Source organism: Zalophus californianus, chromosome 8 (genome assembly GCF_009762305.2).
Source record: "Zalophus californianus isolate mZalCal1 chromosome 8, mZalCal1.pri.v2, whole genome shotgun sequence".
Classification (NCBI taxonomy): domain Eukaryota; kingdom Metazoa; phylum Chordata; class Mammalia; order Carnivora; family Otariidae; genus Zalophus; species Zalophus californianus.
This window is the reverse complement of record NC_045602.1, coordinates 53521857-53541372: the sequence shown is the minus strand read 5'-3', so window position 1 is coordinate 53541372 and position 19516 is coordinate 53521857. Positions and strand designations below refer to the sequence as shown.

The following is a 19516-nucleotide window of genomic DNA, read 5'->3' as shown; positions in this document are numbered from 1 at the left end:
CTGAAGCACAAGAAGAATAAGAGAGGAATAAAGAACAGAACACAAACTATGCTTATAAAGTATCTTAAAAATATCAACTACTATTTAAACAATCTTTTTTTTAATGTCAGAAACAACAAACCACAAATTAGTTTGAAGAACAACTACTTTAAGACCAGCAGGTAATTTTTCCAAAAAATCATCCCTTTTCCTGGGGTTCTCCCCTCACTAATCGTGTGGAAGATTTCAGTCAGCACTGTGTCATCAGATTCCTACACTACCACAGCAAGTAGAAGGTCTCCTTTCCATTAAGAACACCAAGCTACCATATGACAAAAACTTTCACCCTTCATGATCTGCTGGAGTTCCATCTGGAGGGTCTGCACAGCTCGTCCAGGGTGGTCTCCTGCAGTTCGTTTAATTCGATGGATAGAAAGACGGCCGTCCACCACTGCTGCAACATCATCATCTTCGAGAAAGATGACACGATTGGTATGTTCTATGACAGCGCTATAAAATGTTCAAGAAGATATTACAATCAATAATCAAGGATGATTATTACAAATAAAACTAACATTAGGACACACGGACCAAGTTTAAATACAAACTTGGGGCACCTGGGTGGCTCAGTCAGTTGAGCATGTGATTCTTGATTTCGGCTCAGGTCATGATTCAGGGTCATCCCACGCTCAGCGGGGATTCTGCTTGAGATTCTCTCTCTCTCTCTCTCAAATAAATAAATCTTTAAAAATAATATAAAATAAAAAATACAAATCTATCATCCTGCAGTATCTCTGGTAACTTTCTGGTTACCAAAGTCATTCCCTACAGGGCAGTGGGCAGTTACTGTGGACAATGAACAAAAGGATCTCTCTGCAGCACCCTAAACCAAACTAGATTCGATCAAATCAGAAGCCATGGCTATTTCCTCCTCATTCTATCCCGAAAATCCTTCAATTTTAACTCCTAAATATTTCTCAAAGCCTCTCTCTATGTCCACGGCCACAAGCCAGTTCAAGCTACCATCAGCTCTTGGCTGAACTACTGCAGCAACCTGCTAACTTATCCAACCACATTCCCTCCCTCCATCCATTCTCTGTTTCTGCCAAAATGAGTATCAACAGGTAACTCAAACCAAGATTTCTCTCTCACCCAACAAACCACTTACTGGCTTTCCTTTGGCTTTTCAGAAAACAACAGAACACCTTAACATGACCCTACCTCCTTCTCTAGCCTCCTCTCCCACCAAACTTCCTCTATTCCAGCCATACTCACACCCATCCCGAGCTCTCACAGACTGATCTGCAGAAAATGTTCTTCCCTCTACCTCTTCACCTAACTAACTCCTAACATCTCCTTATCTCTCAAGTGTCACTCCCTTAAAGAAATTCACCCATAGGAGGCTAAGTCACCCTGTTACAGGCATTGTCGCTCTTGTCACAGCTGGAATTCTATACTTGTATGATTGATTAAAATTTGTCTTCTCCATTAAGGAAAAGCTCCTCAAGGACAAGTGTTTATAATATATATACATACATATCTTTTTTTTGAGATTTTATTTTTTTGGAGTAATCTCCACCCCCAACGTGGGACTCGAACTCACAACCCTGAGATCAAGAGTCACAGGCTCCACTGACTGAGCCAGCCAGGCCCTCCTCGGACAAGTATATTTTTATCTTTACTCACAAGTATCTCCTAAGCCTAGCACATGGCTTTGCTCAGAGTGTTCAATATGAACGTATGAGTGAATGACAAAAGGATGGTAAGCTTCTGCAATTTCCAGTTTATTAAAGCCCTAACAGTAAATTCTGTAACAAACCTACTTAATGACAACAATGATACATCCTAGCACTGACTACACTCCTGCAAAGATTAGGAAACAGTGAAGGTTATTCTCCCACAGAGATGATGCATTCCCGGCAGTCCTAAGCTACGACACTTTCTCATCTTCAGATTCCCTCACTTTCAGGCACAACAAAGGACTCAAATGCTTGCTGGCAACTTGACTCCACTTGATCCTCATCACTGTTAGTATTCCATTTATAAATGCATCTAAGCATCCCACGGTATTTCTCGCTCTAAATGTCTTAGTTTAGTACTATTTCTTTTATAAAAGTGATTATGTTGCAAATTACTTCCGAATTAAAAAAGGCAAGTGTCTTTATTGGACTAAAACTGTAATGGTTTAGCAAGCATACTGTAATTGGTGGGACACTAAGCCATCCTGTTCCCCAATCTAAAATCTCTCCTCCCCATAAAAACCTGGGTAAGGCTCCACTCCAGAAAGAAGAGGAAAAATCATACAAGAGCTCAGAGTAAATATGCATGAACAAGTCTCAAGGACTGTTCTCTTTTCTCGGTAAACTGACCTATGGGCTTTGAATTGAGAGGAAAAGTATTCTTAGAACCCCATCTCCAAAAAGGACACCTACATTTTCCCTAATTGACAAAATTCTCCCACACAGGATGACTAGATAGGTACAAAATGACTTCTGGTTTCAGTAACATGAGAAGTTTTACTAAAATTTTCTGAACCAATGAAGGAAGCTCACCTCGCATCAGAAGCAAAGTAATATTCCACTGCCTTTTCTTCAACAGGGAAAAGGCAAGTTGTGCTGTCCACGCGAGAGAGATTGCAGCTTCCCTTCTTGTCCTTCCCTAGAGCATGGAGTTAACACAAATCAGCAATCATGTGGGAAACCATGGCCAATGTGTAAATAGGCCTAATTTTCTATAAAATCAACAAAAAACCATAGCAACACAAAATAATTTCAGCAACTTTAAGATGCTAGGTCGATCACCTTATTTCCATGCAAAAAGCGAACAAGAACAACAGACACAAGGTATAGAGTGAAACAGCAACTATCCAAGAGAGCATGGCAGATAAGAGTGCTACATTACAAATTTTTAAAACAGAATGTTTCTTTTCCAGGTAAAAGGCAAATAATTCACTAATATCACTCAAAGTATGTATCACCTAATTTTAACTTCACACAAAACTTGATAGAATACATCTAAGTTTATGTAACTAAACTTATCATAAAAATTACATTAAAATATCAAAATTGTGCAATGAATAAAATGAAGACTGATGGCATATTCATTTTTATCTTATAACAAAACTCTAGATTTTAACAGTAAGTCAGCACAACAAATCAAGTTGTAGTCTACACTAATTCTGATTTCAAAACAAAACAAAGATACTTTTAATTCTCTAACCATCATATACCATATGTGGCACCTACTGCTAAGGACCAGAAATATCATAAACCTAGAACCTCTTCTTTCTTAAAATTGGGTTTTCTTATATTTCTTTTAAGTTAGGATAAAATACGGTCCTTCTGCAATAATAATATCCTTTTAATCTTAGAACTTTAGAATTCTGGCAGCTCTATTTAATTTGTCAAGTCATGAATGAAGAATTTTTTTCCTTTTTTGCTCATTCACAACAAAAGTCAAAACTGGAAAGTAAAGTGAAATTTGACAAATTTGCCAAATATAGGGGGAGGAATCCATTAATTGAAGACTGTATAAATGTCACAGAGACCAAAAAAAGAAAACACCTTTTTCTGAGATCAGGACATTTACAGACCTTGTAACTATGGACACAATGGCCAGAGGACACAATAAATATACTTGTAAAAATTCATATTGCATCTATCCCCTAAAATGCACGTCTAGAAAGACTTGCTTATAATGTACATCCAAAGTTCTCCACAATCGTGCTAGTATGATGTGTTTTAGACATGAAAATAAAACACTTCTTTAGCTCTTTCCATCCAAATTCGATAGCAAAAAAAGATATCACACTTTAAAAAATACGTGTAAGATGACATCCTATGACTACAAAAAGAAAAAACAGATCAGTGTTTGCCAAGGCCTGGGTATGGGAACAAGGACTGGCTACAAGGCTCCAGCTGGATGGAACTTTCATGGGGATGGAACTGTTCTGTACTTTGATTGATGTGGTTATACAACTGTTTGCACTTGACAAAACTCATGAAACTGCACATCAAAAAGTTAATTTTCCTGATGTAAAAAATTACATCAGGAATTAAAAAATATACAGGATAGCTTAGCACCGATATTTTCAAAATAAATACAACCAGCTTTAAGTTATACAATGCCCTGATGGTGTCAAGTTTCACTACATTCCTTCTCCAGATAATTATTTTTCAAGTAACGAGGTATATTTTATTATTATACCTAGAAGGATTTAAGATATCATTGCCTATTTAAATGAAAAGAACATTACCACCCGATACCTATAGGACTCTTACAATCTATAAAATGTTTTGCTGTACATCGATTTTCTCATCTGATTTGAGTGGGACACAATCATTACCATCCCCCCCTTATTTTGTCAGTAGTTACACCTGGAGAAAATAGCAAAAATCTAAAAGCCGCCTTTAGACAGACTCTTCAGTAAGAGGCTAAACTTTTGAAACAAAACTTTGCTGAGCCACACATTACCTACCTACTAGGAGTTAGAGAAATAAAGGTTACTAAAATGTAATTCGTAATCTTAAAAAGATATCTCATGTTAAGTTTTTCTTCTAACTTAAGACCTTAGCCAATGTTTTTCCATTTTTTTTTTCCTAAGAGCAGCCTAAGAAAATGTACAAGGTAACATAAAAGTAATGTATTCAAGAGCGGGATTATTAACAGAAATCTGGAACTCTGGATCCAAAATCCGGTACTCTTATTGGTAAACTAGTTTTTCTTCTGCAAAGGGAAGGAGAGAGAGGGTAAGAAGAAATCCTACTATTTCATGACTTAAGGCTACACAAGGAACAAACTTTCTGCTTTAGATAAAAGAGCTAAAGCAGCCACTATCTAAAGATGAACAGGTTTAGAGTCCTTTGCTAATTTTTTTTTCAAGAAACCAAGAATTATATATTAATAATATGGGTTTCAATTTTCTGAATTTACCACTCCCTTTTACTTGGAAATCTTTTAATGAGAAGTAAATGAAAAGAGCATGCCATTTGTTTTCTAATTATATCAATAAAATGATCCAGAATTCATATGGCTGAAAGTCTTATAGAGAAAAATAAACTTCAAACAAAAAAAAAGACTCCAACTTCAAACAAGGCAATCAAGAAGGTGAGTGTGAATCTAAAAGTAAAATGTCATGCATAAAATAAAGGTCATTTAAACATAATTTAGTAAAAAGTTAGGATAAATTAAATAAGTACCACTGAATTCAATCTACAGTAGCCTAGCACATAATGCTCTTTTCCCAATCTAAACATCTTATTTATAGTAATGTGTCTTACATGATTTTAATTTAAAAAAACTTTTTATAATTTCAAAAAACAAAAGCGGTTTTCTAAATGCCAAAAGCAGACAGACAAAGTATACTCTGCAAATTAGAAAAATGTCAAAATATGCTTCCCCATAAAAAAAGCACATTTTTAGAGGCCCAGCACATTCATTAACCCCCAGAACGAAGAATTAGTAAAGAATGAACGCGAGAGGGGAGGACCCCCCCATGCAGAGTGCGGCTCCCACCTCTTTCTCCCTGTGATCCCCACCGTGGGAATTTTGATCCAATCTGAGTCCTAGCTAAGGATATACAACAGAAAAAAATCCTCCTCGTCAGAGAAGTCACAACCACAAAGTCTCTTCATATCTACACAGAACTATATGCACATATGTGTGGATCTGACCAAAGAGGCATTTATTTCAATCTAATGAACACAATTCTGCACTCAAACTTAGAGGGTCCTCTCGGCATGACCCAGGAAGAGTTTTTACCTGTTCTGTAGAGTATTGGAATGTGATCAGTAGAGAGTTTATGTTCACTTCGTACACCAATCAAAAGAGGGCTACCTCGTCTGTTAGTGCAAAATTACACAGAATTAAATCATTTTCATAAATAATGCACAAATGCACATTTTCATGAGCCAACACTCGTCAAATAATGCTTAAATTTTCCCTCTAAGCTCAACTTCAGGTATAACAAAAGAATAACATAAACAGAATTTTTAAAAAATAGTAACAGGGTAGGCAGACTATGCTCCCGAGGCCAACTCTGTCTATTTTTGTTACACAAGAGTTTTACTGGAACACAGCCATGCTCTTTCTTTTCCCCATTTTCTATGGCTGCTTTCAGCTACAATAGCAAAACTGTGGTGCTACAGAAGCCATATGGCCCAGAAAGGCTAAAATATTTACTCTCTGGCCCATTACAGAAAAGTCTGCCAATGCCTGTTCTAGAACAGTGTATTTGAAATGTTTCTCCTTTTTAAAATGTCAAATGGAACCTTGCTTTCAACAGTACACAGAATTCTGATATATGAATGTTTAGCACCTTCTCCTTAGTCACCTTGCCTTCATAGTAAAAATCGCTCTTTCAGGGCGCCTGGGTGGCTCAGTCATTAAGCGTCTGTCTTCGGCTCAGGTCATGATCCCAGGGTCCTGGGATTGAGCCCCCACAACGGGCTCCCTGCTCCGCGGGAAGCCTGTTTCTCCCTCTCCCACTCCCCCTGCTTGTGTTCCCTCTCTCACTGTGTCTCTCTCTGTCAAATAAATAAATAAAATCTCTAAAAAACAAACAAACAAACAGTTTTCTTGCCAAACATTAGGGGTTCTCACTGTTCTACTAAAAAGGACATCAAGATCAGGCCTAAACAGCTTCGCAAAAGTAATGATGGTACAATTATCTAGGAATCTTTTTGGAATATATATTTCCAAACAATATGGAGAAAGTTAATGTTTCGGGCCTGAAACTAGAGAAAACTCAATATCCAATCTGTAGTGTCCCACTACAGATAAAAGGCCAGTTAAAAATGCCAAAATATATTTGCTTTATTAACGGATTCTGTTAAATGGAAGAGTGGTGAAAAACGGACAAGGAAGAACATATGAAAATAAATATATTCACATGGCGTCTCTGAGAAAGGGCAAGTCTTTACAGTGAAAGGGTAATCATTGTGTACAGAAAACACACTTATAATTTAGATGTTTCAAAATATATATAGTTTTTTTTTTAAAGATTTATTTATTTATTTGAGAGAGCGAGATAGAGTACCTGAGGGGAGGAGGGTTAGAGGAAGAAGAAGGCTCCTCACTGAGCAGGGAGCCCAATGCGGGACTCGATCCCGGGACTCCAAGATCATGACCTGAGCCAAAGGCAGTCGCCCAACCAACTGAGCCACCCAGGCGCCCCTCAAAATACATATAGTTATTAGTCATTATTAAATTTGTATGTACCTTGTGCCAACTGCTTGACCAGGAAAATGAACACTTTTAAATACCAGTGCAAAAGCACCTTCCTATAGAAGGAAAAAAAATGCATTAGCATTATTTATTATAATCAATTATCAAATGTGAAATGCCTAAAACATATTGGCTTCAGCACAGAAATTTTTTTACACGCTGCTCTTTTGCAGTAGGTTATAAACAAGTCTAAAATTTCGGTAGACACTTATTCCTCAGCTTTGGTGTATCCAAGACACACTTTTTAACCAAGCCCACTCTTGAAATATACTCAATAGATGATAGCTCCATAGACTATTTTGTACACATTTCTCAACAGATACATCCTATCTCCCATACTATGCATTAGAATTCAGGGAAGAGAGAATTAGAAAAGATTCCAAGCTCAATATCCAAAACTTATTCTCCGGTCCAGTGATTTTACACCACTGCTAACTTCCATGCTTGTTGACCTTGATATTGGAGATAAAAATATACACAACCACAATTACTAACATGCATATCATACCATCTCCTCTAACCAACCTCCTCAGGGACCGGGCCTAAGGCAATCAAGAGTGAATAAAAGAGGAACACGAGGTAGGAGACAACACAGACTTGGTTACATAATGAGGAGAAACAAGAAAAGACTAGAAAGGCACAGTACTCTGCCTTGGGTAAAGAGAAGGAACAGGCCTCTATCTTCTCCATCTTCCTGACTCATTCATTTGCTGTAGGCACCATCAGATTTGAGTAGAGGGAGGAAGTGAGGGTTAGACCTTCAGAAAGAAGTGAAGGGCTTTTAAATGGGAAAACTAGAGTTATGAATGGGGATGGGGGCAGAGATCACAATGCATTTGGACTTCTGTGGATCTTTGGTATCTTTAATCTTTAACTAGGACAATTGGGATGGGATCAAAAAGGCGGCCATTTTTTTCTTGGGCTGGGAAATACTTTACTATAGTGTTACGAAGCCAAGGAAAAGTCCCCATAAGGGAAAACAAGGAGTTGACTATACTGGCTCAGAGACATGCAGACATTATCCCAGAGTAAAGAGTGTGCATTTTACTGAAGCTACCCTTGTGCTAAGTTACTGACTGAAAAGAATACTTGAGTGAGTAGGAAGAAAGCGATGAACCCCGACTGTGTCTATCGTATACGTGTTTGGGTGGTATGTTTAGGTTTGTGTGTGTGTGTGCGCGCACATAGCTTTTGGACAAGCTCTTTGATTTTGGATTATTTTTAATTCCCATGACACTAAACTATAGTGAAAGAAGTAGAATTTTAAGTGTGTGTGAAGGAAGTGGGTCAATCAGTCTCTCAAAATTATTCAAGTTGAATAATATATATATAGGAAATAAAAGCCAAAAATATTTAAGAAATTAGCATAGTTTCTGCTTATCTTAAGAGTTTGTGATTAACACCGGCAATAATTATAAAGTGTGGTTTAATACCAATTGTTGGATAACTCTCTCCACCAAGGTAGTAAAACTGATGTCTTGACTTTCCCGATTGTCATACATGTACTTAACAAGCTTGGCAATTGTCTCTGTGTCTGTTTCAGATTCAAAGTCATAGCCTTTGCTTTCCTGAAATTAGAAAGGGGAAAAAAAATTGACACATTTAAGGAAATAGTCATGATACCCAAATCTTTTCTATAGAATTTTTTTCCTCAAAAATTTCACTAACCAATTTCTAATATTTTTTCAACACCATACCCCATTACCCATTGTTCAAAATTAAAGTCACCATCTAATCATAGTGAACCCAAAATGGTGAGGTATTTTGTGTAATTTTGAATATACACTTATAATTATATAAATCTATATCTATGCCACATATAAATAACATTTTAAATAATTAAAGTATAATATACAACAGTCACAAAACAATAATTCCATAATGAATATAATGATTCTTTTGTGGATAATGAAATTGCACTATCCAACACAATAGTCATTAGCTACAGTGGCTATTTTTTTATTTTTTTAAGATTTTATTTATTTGAGGGCGCCTGGGTGGCTCAGTTGGTTAAGCGACTGCCTTCAGCTCAGGTCATGATCCTGGAGTCCCGGGATCGAGTCCCGCATCGGTCTCCCTGCTCGGCGGGGAGTCTGCTTCTCCCTCCGAACCTCCTCCTTCTCATGCTCTCTCTCATTCTCTCTCTCTCAAATAAATAAATAAAATCTTTAAAAAAAAAAAAAAAGATTTATTTGAGAGAGCAAGAGAGAGAAAGAACATGGCGGGGGATTGGAGGGTAGAGGGAGAAGCAGACTCCCTGATGAGCAGGGAACCCAACTCGGGGCTCCATGCAGGGCTCAATCCCAGGACCCTGAGATCATGACCTGAGCAGAAAGCAGCCGTTTAACGGACTGAGCCACCCAGGCGCCCCATATATATGGCTATTTAAATTTAAACTGATTAGGGGGCACCTGGCTGACTTAGTCAGTAGAGCATGCAACTCTTACTCTCAGGGTTGTAAGTTTGAGCCCCACATCGGCTGTAGAGATTACTTAAAAATAGAATCTTTAGGGGCGCCTGGGTGGCTCAGTTGGTTAAGTAGACTGCCTTCAGCTCAGGTCATGATCCTGGAGTCCCAGGATCGAGTCCCACATCGGGCTCCCTGCTCAGCGGGGAGTCTGCTTCTCCCTCCCCTCCCTCTCCCTCTTCCCTCTCGTGCTCTCTCTCTCTCTCATTCTCTCTCTCAAATAAATAAAAATAAAATCTTTAAAAAATAAATAAAAATAAAAAATAAAAATAGAATCTTTAAAAAATTTAATTAAAAAATAAAAATAAATTTAAACCGATTAAAATGAAATAAAATTTCAAATTTAGTTCCTCAGTCATAGCAGATCAATAACCACACATGAGTGTTGGCTACTATATTGGACAGCATGGATACAGGCTTCCAGTGCTGCAGAAATTTCAAATGGACAGCCCCAAGAGGCACTCATAAAGGTCATCACTATGACTATTACTATATAGTACATGGTTATTTAGGGCAGAGAAACTTCATTTAATCTGTCCTAATTCTTCTTATATATCCCAGAATCTTTTAAAAATGATAAACAAGGTCTCTCACAATGCAAAAGACGTCCTCTCCACCCCAAATTCCAATTTTATTCGAGTTTTGGGGTCATTTATAATAAAACCAATAATTATTTCCTATTCACGTAAGAAACAAAACTATTTCACTGTCAACAAAGACAAGTCCAGTAAACCACATACCCTTGTAACCATTATTTGATCATACCTAGATGGTGCTGCACATTTCAACAAACCACTTCACTGCTTTCATTAGAACTTTCTCAAAGCCTGTGTCTTTTTGGTCACTTTACTTACCAAAAACTTTTTCAAGTCTTTGTAGTTGGTGATAATGCCATTGTGAATAACAATAAATTCTAAAAGAGATAAAAATTATTGATGACAAAAAATTATAGGTCTGGTAAACATTATAAATAGCCAGTACTGTCAGATTTTTCTCAAGTCAAAAAATTTGTCACATGTTATAATTCCAAGTATAATCAAGTATCTTCTACTTTTCACTATCAGATTATCCTTGGGTAGATCAGTAGCATTATTTACATGGTTTAGTGGAAGCACACATTGCTGGGGACGTGGACATAGAGGGGAAATATAATAAACTGGAGTCTAGAGACATCAACTTCATTTGTGGCTAAACTACTAAACCCAATGTCACTACATGAAAGGGGCAAATTTCCTGGGCCTGTTTCTTCATTTGCAAAACAAGAAGGCTGAATTATATAACTATTACTCTCACTTCTTTGTTCATTCATTTTTATGCATAAAAATATCCTAAGTTTAAAGTAAAAGACTTTCAAACTAAAACAACTATCTGATTTACATTAAATGAGTTTAAGAACTGAAGTTAAAGAATAAGAAAAACCAGTTATTCAGATTTATAGTGAAATTTACTTAGGTGAGGTCCAGACAATTCTTAACATGTCAGATAAACTGATGTTAAAACAGTATTCCAAAATCAAATACATATGTAGCGGGATAATTTTCATCTTTTCTGATTAAATAACTGAAAAATATAAATGCAATATTTTAAATCCATGAGTTTATAATAATAAAAGAAACTCGTTCATCTTAGAACATTAGAACCATTTCATTTTTGAAAAATGGTAAATGAAGTGGAAAAAAAAAATCAAACATTTATCCTGCCTTTCCTGTACATAATCTTTAAGTCTAGGTAACTAAGCAGTTAGATATGGAGAAGTTTCTCTTTATAGAAGTATGTGAGATAAGTGAAAAAGGAATGAGAGTATTTGACTATCACCATTTTACAAACCCCTAAAGAAATAATTAATGTTGGCAATGATCATCTATGGCCACTAATAATACAAAAAGAAAAATGCCCAAACATCATATACCTCCAGATGTAAATCAATACCATACCAATCTATAGTAAAGAGAAGAGACAGAGAAACATGGTAATGATACCATGGGATGCATACAATTAGCAAGATCTAGACTGTAGGAAAATCTACAGGACAAACACCACAGTAATCTGCAAGGAAAAAGGAGACAAAGGGAGAGCTTCCAAAATAATCTGGGTGGAGGGGTATAGAGAAATATAACGGACTACGTATTAACAAATGTTAAAGGTGGGTGACAGACACATCTGGTTCTACATACTCTCTACTTGTGAATATGTCTGAAACTTTCCAGATTAAAAAAATTAAAATAACAAAAGCATAAGAGCCTTCATTCTTCTCCCATTACTGACCCCTCTACAATCATTCCAAAGCATGTAGAATGTGTCCATACCATTATTTTTATCAGAGCGCTGGGGATGGCTATTGACAGGATTGGGTTCTCCATGTGTTGCCCAACGGGTATGTGCTATTCCAAGGTGTACATCAAATTCTATATCCAAGTCCATATCCTGTTGTTCTGAAGAATATGAAAAATTCCATTATTAAATCATGCTGTAGAGATAATGCTAGAAGGTATATTTAAATATAATTATTACAGTGCTGCTCATCTGGAATATACAATTATTGAAACTGAAGATCAGCCATATTCAAAATAGTAATTAAAAGATTCAGGAGTTAATGCAGCTCAAATATTTAGGGCAAATGAATCCAATAACACCCAGGGAGATAAAGCAAATGTGACAAAGTACTAACAACTGGTAAAACTAGATTAAGTATATGGGTGATTAATGCACTATTCTTTCCACTTTTCTGAAGACTTGATAATTTTCAAACTGAAGGATTATGGACAAAAAAAGTTAATGTGATTTTTTTCAAATCTATATTTAATCTCTGCCTTGAAAAAAAATCAGTACTGCTTTAACTAAACATGTAAAAATAAACTCACATTCTCAGTGCCATACAACTTTATGACTGCAATTTCTTTGGTCCTCAGTGAATGTAAACATATCTCACAATATAAACTGCAATTATGGAGAGCTTCTAAAATCAAAGAATAGTCTTTGAGAATAGAACACCATGAAAGTATGGGGTTATATAAAGAATGTTCCTTTATCTTGAAAAGCAGCTATTCTGATTCCTTTTCCCTATAAGCTATCTCTTCCTGCTTTTTCCAAAGGAAAAAAAAAGGCAGTTCTAGTATTTACTAGTAATGCCCCCCCTTCTGATTTCCTAAATATAAAATTCATTTGGCAAAGAAACCAAATAACCAAGCCTATGAGAATTAGGCCTAAATTAAGAAGAGCAAACTGCTCAGAAGTCTCAAATAGGAAAGTCCCTGTGTTTTATTTTAGCACAGTCTTTATGGTTTTTATATTGGCTAATCAGACATCATTCTAACACACAAATGTGATCAAAACACAATGCTTAAAATCCTTGAACAGATGCCCATTGCTTAAAAAGTGGTTTGCATTCCTAGCTACCCATATGAATCATCTTAATCCTGCTCACAGGGATTTATAAAAAGATCCTCAAATTCTCACATAGAGCCAGAGAGCCATTTTCTCACAAGATAAAGTCCCAGTGCCTTTCTGTGGGTACGAGGCCCTCCACCATCTGGCCCCAGCTGCCTTTACATTCTCATTCCCCCACCTCGCCCATCACCCCTCAAAGCCCTCAACACACCTTTTGCAAATAACACCCACCATTTACTGAGAACTTACCTGATGCTAGGACTTAAGACTTCTCATTGCCCTATCCCTAACAGTATGACCCGAGCAACTATCAACTAAACTACTTCAACAGAATCCTGACCGGTCTCCCAACGTCCAACCTTCCTTCTGTACAATCTAGTCTTTGCACACTAACCAAATGATCCCATTAAATCATGTCAATCCCCTAATGCAAAATCTTCCCAATGGCTTCACATGGCACATGAAGTAAAATCCATCTTTCTGAAGACCCTACATGACCTCGTCCTCAGTCACCTCCCCAGCTCATCTCCTGCACTCTCCCCCTCACTTACTGTGCTCTAGCCCACAGACTTTCAGCTATAAACAGGCCATCCCCACTAGAGTCTTTGCACTTGGGTGTTCCTCTGCCTAAAATTTCCCCCTTCAGACAATAATGCATTCTCTACTTACATGTCACCTCTACTACACTTTCTCTTCATAGCACTAATCACTACCTAACGTTATATATTTGTTTGTTGTCTGGCCCTCTCACTAGACAGTAAGCTCCATCAGGCCAGAGAGTTTGCCTATTTTGTTCTCTATTGTGTCACCAGGGCCTGGCACAATGGCTGGAACAGAGTAAGTATTTAAGAAATAATCATTTTGTTACTGAATCTTTACAATGCTCTGTTAGGTACTCTTATCCCCATTTTATAGATAAAGAAACTGAGGCTCTAAGAGGTCAGAGAACCTGCCCTAGGCCCAATAGGAAGCAGAGATAGGATGTGACCCCAAGTCCAGCTGACTCCAGAGCCAGAAATTAAAACCACAATGGTATACTCTGCTGTACTATTGTGACATTTGACATGTGTCAACCTGGCTTCTACCAGGATTTAAGTTCTACAAAAGCAGCAGCTTGCCTTATTATCTTTGAATCCCAAGCAATAAGCTATATAGCGCAGTTACTCAAATTTTTTGTTGGATGGCTCAATCAACCAACAGATAAAATCATCAGTGTATTCTTTCCTGGCTTAACTGTGTCCTGAATAACTAAGGTGACCTGATAAATAACCTCCAGAAAAGTAAAGTATTACTGTTTATCACAACAGGCTAATGAAAGCAATGAAAACATCTGATTACTTTGTTATTAGGCTAATTATAATCAAGGCACCCACCCCCCACCCCCACCCCATGGCCATGCTGGCAAGCAACACTGAAGAAAGTAACAAGAGTCTACAGACTGAATCCAATTCAAATTCACAGTAATTATCATACCTATTTCACTGTTGCCAAAATTACCTAAAGCCTAGTAAGAAAAAATCATTACGATGATAATAAGCATATTTCTAAGAAATATTTCATGTTTTATAGATTTATCATGACTCCCAGTCCTTGACCCTTCCTATTCACTGTTACCCCTGTTCTAAAGCCCTCTGTTGAGCCTTAACTTTAGATAACTTCCACACCCAGTCCTCTCTTCTCCCCACCCACAAACTGCCAAAGAACACTGAAGAGAGTTAGAAAATTCTATAAATTGAGTCCATTTCAAGTTTATGGTAATCACTAAACTTATTTTACTGTTGCCACACAGGAGCATGTCCCCATGTTCCTTATTCATTATGCCAAAAGCTCACTCAATTCTCCCAACAGCTCATGACATCTCTCTCCTTAAGCCTCAATCCTACCTGGACAGTACCTCAATATCCCCTTTACTGAGCTTTTTCCCTTCACCTCATATAACTGCTGCACTTCGCTTTTCTTTTACCTTTGACTGCTATAAAGGCTAACTTCCTACCTGTGCCTTGACCCTTCTGAGCTGTGATGCCTCTGTAATTTGCTTATTTGCATCTTCTGTCTTTCCCCCCACATGCACCCCTATATCCGTGTGCCTTTTCTCAGATATCATCCTTCTTTAAAAAAAAAAAATAATAATTCAAACATATTTAAATGTGTAGGCAATAATAAAACACTCAAATACCTACATCCAGAGGTAACAATGTTAACGTATAGCCACTCATGCTTTAAATCTTATGATATAAAATATTTTAAAAATCTTAAATTTTTGTTACAAATAGCAGCCTTCCTTTGTCCCCAAACTTCACTGCGTTTACTGCCGACACCATCTAATGACAGCACCTCTTCCTCTGGACAGTACTTACTCCTGTGTTTCCATCTCCTCATCTGCAAAATGAGGGCAATAATACCCCCACTTCATGGGTTATACTGAGGACTAGTAAAACACTTAGTAGAGCGCCTAGGACACAGAAAGCAACAATAAATGTTAGCTATTACTATCTAAGTCAGAAGTTACCAATAACCAATCTAATGGCCTTTCCTTTGATGACTTCCTTCAAAGGAAGTCTTAACAGGTCAAACACTGAAACTTACTAGGAGTGATAAAGTGAACACCACAAACATCCATATACCCACACCCAGAGTTAACAAATGTGAACATCTAACCATTTTGTGCTTTAGATTCTAAGATCTAAAATAAAAGGAGGCAGTTGATGCCTCCCCTATGCCCTGGCCTCATCCCATTCCTCCCCAAGGGATTCTCGAGTTGGAGAGCTTGCCCACCTGTGCCTTTAAACATCTAATACACTAACATGCGTTCACAAATACTAGTATTCTTTTGTGTTTCTTAATCTCCGTTCTCTTACTGGTAGACATTTAGGCTGTTTCTACATTTTGCTGTAACGAATCTTGTTGTCATGTCTCCTTGTCCATAGCTTCTTTCAAGCAGATGCCCAAGAATGGAAGCGGTGGGTCACAGGGTATAGGCACCTCGCATTTAGACACTGCCAGCTTCCTCTTCAAAGTGATTTATCAAAAATTCACCAGTAATGTCTGCAAGTTCCCATTTCTTGACTCCCTTCCTGACTTTCCTTCAGGAGGCGGCATATTTCAATATGTTGATATGCAAAGATGGTGATTCTGGTTACAGTCTGTCTTCTAGCCTCCCACACTCATCTACCAACAATGCAGAGTAAAAGGACTACCCACCATGCTACCAAAGTTGGCTTCCCTATTCTTACCTTTGCCTGCGCTATTCTACTCAGGAGGTCCTCCCTTCTCACCTTGACTGCCCAAATGGAATCAGCAGCCATTCCTTCCGTATACCAAGTCTCTCCAACCCCAACCCCAAGCAGGAACTAGCTCTCCCCTGAATCCTTAAGCAACTTGTTTATTCTCACCTAGGGAAACTACTATAATCAGCCTGGTATACAGGATGCAGTACACACAGTAAGTCGAATATTTATACTACAGTTTTTGAGGTATAGTTATTTGGGTGCCTGCCTCATCCCTAAACTAATCTTACCCATGATCCATGCAAAATAAGTATTGATCAAGTATGTTCAGCAAGTACTACAAAGCTAAACATTCAGCTTATGTGGGGGGGAAAAAAAGTGACTAAGTCCATCATTTTTCTCTTCTACCTGCACTCCTTTACCATGATTACAGTGGCATCCATTTGAGCAGGTACATAAAAACAACTGTTTCCTGGGTTTTGTGGAAGGTTGTTTTTTTTTTTTTAAGAGAGAGAGAGAGAGAGAGCAGGGAAGGGGCAGAGGGAGAGAAAGAATCTTAAGCAGTTTCCACATCCAGCACGGAGCCTGATGCAGGGCTCAATCTCATGACCCTAAGATCACGACCTGAGCCGAAACCAAGAAATCAGACACTTAACTGACTGAGCCACCCAGGCGCCCCTGTGGAAAATTTGTTTTAAATGTTTTTTTTTTCCCAGTCAATTTACTTCAAAGCTTTTGTTTTTAAGTTTCCTGTGACAAATTTAAATGTATAAGCATAATGTTATGAACTAAATACTGAAAAGTATATCCTCTTTAATGAAGCATGTATCTCTGGACAACTACTTCATGCCAGGGAAGAGAATCCTGAAGGAAAAATACGACACTTACCTGATTATATCAGATCTACTAAAAACAGTCATCTAGACTGACTATATGTCCAAAGGACATATAGTTTACTCCAAAGTGAAGGCAACCAAGTGAAGACACTAGAATAAGGGCACCACTAAAAATACCTTTTGTCCTATGAAAGGTCCTTCCTCAGGAATGGTGTTTACTTCATTTTAGGATACTGAGCTTGCTATGAACACAATGTACCTATTTTCCTTCCCTAGTTAATATGGTCATTTCTGAAACTAAGGTACATTGTACACTAGTAGAGACAATAACAAAACTATCTTTCTTCCCTCCCCTCAACTTTAAATACCACTATACTTAAAATGGACCCCAAAATATGGGAAGAGAATTTGGTAGGGAAGGGAGAAGGAAGCAAAGGGAGGGGAGGGGGGACAAAATTCAAACTAAGTACATTACTATGAACTTCTTCATCCAGTGCCTTGACTTTCCCTTTCTTCTTAATGAGCTGTATCTTGCAGGCATTGGCTTCCCAATCCTTGTCATTGCCTCCATCAACTCCCACACCTAAATCATCCAGAGGCAGAAAAGCAAGATTTAGAAACTTAGATTATCATCGTGAGGCAAAATTTTTAATTAAAAATTATTTTTTCATCTAATTCATTTGTTCATCAATTCACATTTACTGACATTATATGTCAAGAAACACGAAAGCTGCTAGAAACAAAAATGAAAATAACTCCATTGTTTCCCTCAAATTTCTAACAGTCTATTCAGAAGACAGGGAAAAAATAATTACAATACCGTGTGGGTTTGAGTTATAATAAAAGTGCTACAGGTTTAAAAAAAAAAAAAACAAGTCCTACAAGTTGGGTGGCAACCGGAGCACAATGGCGAAACACAGAAGGTCAGCACCCACTTCAGAAGGGGAAGAAGGAAGGAACATCAGGAAACAATTCTCAAAATTCTACTTAAGTTCCTAAAAAATTTGAAAAAGTGACCTGAAGGTACTGGAAAAGCACTGAGTAGTTTCAAATCAAGAAATCACATGGCAAAAATGTTTCGAAAACTCTCTTTGGAAAGAGAGTACAGACTGAAGGGGAGAAAGAGAAGAAGAAACCAGCTATCAGAAGATCTAGCTAGGGGCGCCTGGGTGGCTCAGTTGTGTAAGCGTCTGCCTTCAGCTCAGCTCATGATCCCAGAGTTCTGGGATCAAGCCTCACATTGGGCTCCCTGCTCAGCAGGAAGCCTGCTTCTCCCTCTCCCACTCCCCCTGGCTTGTGTTCCCTCTCTCGCTGTGTCTCTGTCAAATAAATAAAATCTTAAAAAAAAAGATCTAGCTATAGGGGCACCTGGGTGGCTCAGTCATTAAGCGTCCACCTTCAGCTCAGGTCATGATCCCAGGGTCCTGGGATCGAGTCCCGCATCAGGATCCCTGCTCCACTGGAAGCCTGCTTCTCCCTCTCCCACTCCCCCTGCTTGTATTCCTACTCTCGCTATCTCTCTCTGTCAAATAAATAAATAAAATCTTTAAAAAAAAAAAAAGATCTAGCTATAGCCAAGCAAAAATGAGGAGGCCGTGAACCAAACGGTGGTGATGAAGACAAAGATTAGTGATACGGAGGGTAGAACTGTCTGGATGCAATGTGAGAATGCAGCCTGAGTCCGGGATACCTCCTAGGCTCACTTGTTGAATGATTGCTGAATAAAGGAACACAAAAAGTACAGAATGGGGAGTGTATTCAGTTCAGTTCTGGATGTGCAAAGTTTACAGTATCATGGTTTCTCCAGGAAGAAATTTCTAAGGGGCAGTTGGAAATAAAGGTCTGTGGCTTGGGAAATTCAGGTGCGTTATAAGTCACCGACACATAGGAGGCTGATGAAGTCAGAGCTCACCCATGAAGATACAAAGTAAGAAAAATGGGCCTAGGAAACAATCTTGAAAAAACATTAATATTTAAGCAAAAAGTGGAAGAAAAGGAACCCTCAAAGCAGACAGAAAAGAATCAGCATGTTAGGAAGAGAATATATGTTGTCAGAGAGGCTAAGGAAGGAGAGAATTTTAAGAACAAACAAGCTGAAGAGTTCACTTTCCATTAACCGAGGAAAGTCATAGAAAATAAATGCCTATTAACATTGGCCATATCAAGAATAAAGACTTAACAGAGCAAGCCTGACACCACTTTCCTTAGAAAGGTCTGCTTGCAAAGTTGGCCCCTGGTTGGCGTCTGGGAACTTGGATTTCAGGACGGTTACCTAACTGATTAAGAATGGCTTACTGCACCTAACTGTGCAAACAATGTGGCTTATGCTGAACATCTGCTTCCATTCTGGGAGTCTAGAATTTTGGTATGCATTAGGCAGAGGGTGTCTATGTGAC

At 38.0% G+C, this 19516-nt stretch overlaps 1 protein-coding gene across 1 annotated transcript in view; it reads right to left on the bottom strand.

Moving 5' to 3' along the window:
- GFPT1 (glutamine--fructose-6-phosphate transaminase 1) overlaps window positions 1-19516 on the bottom strand; it is a 57130-nt gene that overhangs the window by 23286 nt on the left and 14328 nt on the right. Inside the window, exons 3-10 of the mRNA XM_027621429.2 lie at window positions 17596-17703; window positions 11977-12102; window positions 10525-10583; window positions 8637-8771; window positions 7198-7259; window positions 5740-5819; window positions 2532-2637; window positions 326-489 (exon numbers count right to left, since the gene is read on the bottom strand). Of these exons, the coding sequence (XP_027477230.1) occupies window positions 326-489; window positions 2532-2637; window positions 5740-5819; window positions 7198-7259; window positions 8637-8771; window positions 10525-10583; window positions 11977-12102; window positions 17596-17703 (840 nt within the window). The remainder of the gene's footprint in view (window positions 1-325; window positions 490-2531; window positions 2638-5739; window positions 5820-7197; window positions 7260-8636; window positions 8772-10524; window positions 10584-11976; window positions 12103-17595; window positions 17704-19516) is intronic.